This window comes from Morone saxatilis, unplaced genomic scaffold, assembly GCF_004916995.1.
Source record: "Morone saxatilis isolate NCDOM2014 unplaced genomic scaffold, NCSU_SB_2.0 Contig1, whole genome shotgun sequence".
Taxonomy (NCBI): domain Eukaryota; kingdom Metazoa; phylum Chordata; class Actinopteri; family Moronidae; genus Morone; species Morone saxatilis.
The window spans coordinates 20,978,068-20,983,674 of NW_023339651.1; the positions used below are offsets into that span (position 1 = coordinate 20,978,068).

The 5,607-nt window shown below is 42.9% G+C and overlaps 1 protein-coding gene across 1 annotated transcript; it reads left to right on the forward strand.

Annotated features, from left to right (window-relative positions):
• Positions 1-151: 151 nt before the first annotated feature.
• Positions 152-5,185, forward strand: acbd4 (acyl-CoA binding domain containing 4; the record flags this gene model as incomplete). The annotated part of the gene is given in 8 exon segments (XM_035658597.1): positions 152-236; positions 470-590; positions 1,627-1,791; positions 1,871-1,968; positions 2,141-2,351; positions 2,445-2,656; positions 2,817-2,870; positions 3,325-5,185. Coding segments are annotated over 8 exon segments (1,075 nt in total), but the record flags the coding sequence as incomplete, so codon positions are not given.
• Positions 5,186-5,607: the final 422 nt, after the last annotated feature.

Sequence of the window (5,607 nt, forward strand, 5' to 3'; positions counted from 1 at the left end):
ATTTGAGAGTGTTTCTCCCTTTTTAGGAAAAGTATCGAAAAAGTATCGAAATCGCAATTCTTGACTTGGTATCGGTATCGAAACAATAATTTTGGTATCGTGACAACACTATTGAGTAATGGTTGATGTTTTTTGACCAATTGTCCTTCAGGGACGCCTGGAGCCGCCTGGGACAGATGAGCAGTGTGAGTGCCATGGAGGAATACGTGGACGAGATGAAGAAGGTTGCACAAGAGGTACATGAGGGTTTTATTTCACTCATTATGGTCCCCATTAAATGAATAACTAATGTTGATGTGAAGAGCCTCAGCTTTTGTAGCTGTTTCTTACTTGTTACTTAGCTCAGTTCACAGTAACATTGTGTAGTGTAAATAAAGCATGTGTCAGCAGAATGCTGCCTGCTCAGATGAACACAGGGATGGGTAAGTAACAATCTAGTGATCAATAAAGGTTTCCACTGACTCTGCAGGTCATCGACACCATGCCCATGAATGAGAAGACGGCCTCGCTCTTCCACCACTTCGAGCCTCTCTACCTGGTCATAGATGACATGCCGTGGCCTCCAGAGTCGCTGCTCACGCTCAGAGAAGGTCAGTGATCCCGGTGGTCGGCCTCTAACCAGCACTAACCGAGCTGCACTGAGATCTGTTCTGCCATGTCAGCCAATGCTTTTAAACTGGGTGTCTGTAAGGAGCCTGAGCGGCTTATAATGCACTTCACATTATTTTATACGTAGCAGTGTGACATCAAGTCTAAAATGTCACTCAATGCTAATTAGGTAATGTTGGTATTTGTTTGGAAAATATGATAAGGATGCAGGAGAAACAACATGCATTGTTCTCATGTTCTTATTGTTCTTATAAATGCCCCTGTGGTAAAACTTTCAGATTAAAGAGTCAGAAAAGAGTCAAATGATCAATTCTTTCATTCAAAACTGTAAATACAGCAAGTAATTCGTTTTTTAAAGCTGCATTTATTCTTATTTTCTTAAATATTACCCGTGGATTGAATGGCTCACAGCTCTGCAGCTCTGTGTGGAATTCCAGCATTGTTGTTTGTGTTTTCTGGCTAGCGAACTGGTTTCGAGCAGCAGGCAGCTGTTTTCAATGAGAAAGCTGTGATAAAGCCACTGTGCACTACCTGCGGAGCACCAAACAGCTTCCCATAAGCTTACAGTGTGAAAGAAGTAGCTGTAAGCTGTATCTAACAGTGGAACACCCCGCAAAATCACTTGTCTGAATTTGATCCATTTGGTCCGATAACATTTAAATTATTAAATGAAATCGTTTTATCTCCATTCAAGGTAGCAGAGTTAGCCTCTTGGACGATGGAACTCTCTAGTGTGCTTGCTCAATGGGCCACGCAACGCAGAACCATATGTGGAAGATCTGGCTAATTTGTTGAACTTACCTGGCTCCATGCGCCACTGAGCAGTTTCCATAGGAATGAACTGAGCCCCGCCCCCAACAGTGCGTCAGGTTCTTCTTAATACGGCCATGGTTTGCCCTCTGTGTTGACAGTTTCTATTTTACCTCAGCTTTACAGGACACGAATGGACCTGTCCTGACTTTTTGATCACGATTCTCACAATGTGGATGTATGTCCATGCTTTGTCCATTACTGTAGGTCTCAAAGGAAGTGAGCATGCTAACAAGCCTGTGGAGACAAAGGATGAGGATGAGGAGCAGGGTGGTCCTAAAGAAGACTCTTTCCTTTCAGAGGGTGCAGTTCCTGATCAGGAGTTCAACCTCTCTGATGTTATAGACCTCACTGCCAACACCATCGCTAATGGTACGTAATGGATAGAGCTCAACCGCTCACAGCTCTCTCTCTCTCGTTATCTTACAAAGTGCCTGTTGTTCTCCTGCAGACTCTGGTGTGTGTGAGGGTGTGGTGTTGACCAGCGACTCGGAGAGCGAGATCTTCTGTGACTCTGTGGATTCAGTGGAGCAACTTGGCAACATCAAGGTACAAGTCAACTCGCATCCTGGGAGATGAAGCACTATACAGAGCTAATAAAGATCACTGCAGAGTATCAGAGAGCAGAAGCATGAGGTTAAAAGTAATGAATGAAGAGTGTAAATGGCAAGTTTCATTATGTGTAAATAAGACTGTTTCAAAGATTGACTTCTATTCGCAGATTCCAGTTGTCAAGTCCAATGGTTTTCATAATGGCCACATGTCCTTGGAGTCCCCTCCGGATCAGAGCCAACAGCTGGAAGGCCATCTGGAGGTCAGGCAGGTCGGAGCAGGTCAGGGTGGAGAGGGTGCAGAGGATGGAAAGGGTCAGGGTCCCAGCAGAAGGGGCCGAGACACTGGACGGGAAGGTTCCTACCACAACTGGAGAGAACGTAAGCTGCTCCAACATGGACATATCGGAATGCATTGTTTGTTTGATACATCAGAAGAGGTAGCTGCATTCAAAGAGCTATAATGGTCTGTAGGTGGTGTACCTCAGGGCAGTCCGAGGCGGGGGACCCCAGGTGGTGGAGGTGGGGCCGGTCGAGGAGGAGGGGACGGTTCAGAGGGCGGGGTCGAGAGGCTGCATGACGCCCAGCTACAGCAGCAGATCATCCTGGCCCTACGGAGGCTCAGAGAGGACATGAGGAGTGTGATGGACAGGCTGGAGGCAGTGGAGAGGCTTGCCGCTACACATGTGAGCACGTTATGTGATACACACACACGATACATGATAGTAGGATACAGTCACTGTTGGTTTGTCTCAACCTAAGAAGAAAAAAGACGCAAAGACAAACAATGTTGAATATTGCTAGACTTCAGTGGTCTAAGGCTCACAGCTGTTTCCTGTGTGACAGAGCCAGAGTTCAGAGTGGAGACCGTGTCTGCAGTGTGCAGCCTCACAACAACAGGTAAGATACTCTGAAAAGGAGTTTCAATTCAATTTTATTTGTATAGCGCCAATTCATAACAGAAGTTATCTCAGGACACTACTTACATTACAACTGTTGGCTTTGTACTGAACGTCCTAAACTGATGATAATGTCTTCAAAGTAACTGTGAATATGAGCATAAAAGTTCATTTTGGACTTTGGGAACAGCGGTTTCCATATCTCCATCAGATAATCATTTTGGCTGTTAGACGCAGTTGAAAGCTGAGGAAACTGCTAGAAAGTCGACCTTAAGTTAAGGATCATTTGTCAGATGTGCTGAATTTTGACAGGTGGTAAATGCAGCCTTCATGACCAGGTAAAAGGTGTACTTCCATCACGGTAAAGTAGTCTGTCCCTGGTTGTAGCTGCTGTTGGAGCATTGTAACAGCTGACCACGTGTTCTATGATAAATAATGAGATGTTTGATTTCCAGGAGGAGAAGTGGTGGCCGTTTGACGTGTCAGGTCAGACCGTCCTCCTCTTTCTGCTGTGGCCATTTGTTGCTCAGGGTCTGGTCTACCTGCTGAGGAAAGCCCAGAAGAGGAGTCGCTTATCTTCATGAAGGAAGCCCGTGGAGACATTTAACCATCCGCCTGCAGTGATCTACCGGTGCAAGAAGTTTAATTTCTACAGCAGAAAGGATTGAACCAAATTCATGGGAAGGCTTCATCCTCCCTTGTTGTGTTCACCAAAAGGAGGGTGGAAAGTTAGCGGACTTACTGTCTGCTAGAAGAGAAATGCATCCACCTCAGGATCCAGAGATCCTCTCACTCACTACTGCAAACAAATCTTTATTTAAATTATTCAAGCGGATTAATCAGCTGGTTTCTGTTGGGCAGCAGGAAGCAGATAGTGAACATGATATTGACTTGGATAAGTGCTTAAATACTGATCATGAGGAGCCTGAATGAAAGACTTGGATTATATTGGTATATAATCCAGGTTACTGAGACATAATGCACATTCACCATATTTCTTTCTGGGATAAGCTCAGTGTCTTTTGTAATATACAGAATATTGTCAAATACAGCACAATGCAACCGTAGTATCTGCTCTCCAGTGGAAGGAGTCACTCTGCATATGGGTTGCTGTAGTTGTTATAATGTCACTGTCATTTTAAAACCTGCTGTCTGCGATGGGGACGAGCAGCTCTGGATAGACCTTTTTCACAGTGGCTATTTTGACATGAAATAGTAGGGTAAACACAGGTGACCAATGATGCTAATTAAGGTCTAGTTCTATTGAAGGAGAAGGTGAAGGAGTTGCTGTTGACCCTCCCCAAGCCCCACCCCTTCCTCCTTTCCTGCATTTAGATATGCTATATGCTAGGCTCTATAACAGTGACATATACAGTATAGTCACAGCTAAGTAATGTTAAAAAAAAAACGCTAGCTAGCTTATTAGCTTCTGTTTTGCTAACATAGCTAATTGATTTAGCGAGTTAGCTAGCGTTTTGCAAATAGCAGCTAATTTATGTGATATGCCACTTTAATTTTGAAGATGGTTAAATTAGTGACATATATCTTTAGATAGCTAGCTAATGTTAGCAAAAACAACTGATAGCTAATCTACATCAATTGTTCGGTATCTAGTTAGCTGGCTAGTTTTTAACTAGCAAACAATTGATGTAGATTAGCTAGCTAGTTAGCATATATATGTTATTTTATCTTTTAACTATCTTCAAAATGCTGTTGTCTTTCCAACATAGACGAGCCTACGGGAAAAGAGGAAGTTGACTGAGGCGCTGACTGAGCCCTGCTCAACTGTTATTGGAGCACAGAGCAAAAAGGGGCGGGACTTAGGAAGAGACAATCGTGCATGTCCGCTCACTAGAGAGACTCTGCTACACTAAGTAGTACACAACCTTAATTATTATTTTTGGTAACACCTGTGTTTACCCTACTATTTAATGCCAAAAGGGGCGCTGTGAAAAAGATCTATTTGACTATTTGTCATTTTATTATAATCTTTAAGATATAATTCTGACAATGAAGCCATCTTTCCAGTGTTCTGGTACTCTATCTCTTAGACTGCTCGTGTCCTAACTGTACATAAATTACATCTAGAATACGACTTCTGATATAACATCTATTTTTATGGATAAAATGTTAAAATAATCAGATTGATTTGTTGCATCTAGAGTCATTTATTATGACTCTGGGTGTAATCAGATGAAATGACAAGTGTACTATTGTCCATAAATGATGGAAGAACTATTTTCACGACTGCCCTGTAGTGAACAGTAATGTATAAATACTAAAGCATGAGATCTAATTAAAAAGTCTATATTGAATATAAGGTTGTGTTGTGTCAAATATGAAGAATCTTATCATTCGGCAGTGACTGCTGATAATGCAGTTATGAAAAAGGTACTGTAAGTGATGTTGTTTAGTTAAAATGAGTGTTCAATAGCTGTACATTGTGACACCCATCACTGATACTGAGAGTGTTCAGTTGGGTACAATTGGCCTCCCAGTCCCTCTCTGCAGTAAACGGGGAATATAGTTTCTGGTATCATTTATCCACTTTATCCAATCAGGACAGAGAACTCCACAAACATTCCACAGCATTCTGTGGTGGCATGGTAAATATAAATGGACCTGTACTTGTATAGCGCCTTTCTAGTCTTCCGACCACTCAAAGCGCTTTTTCCACTACGTGCCACATTCACCCTTTCACACACATTCACTCAGCGATGGCAAAGCCCATCGAAGAG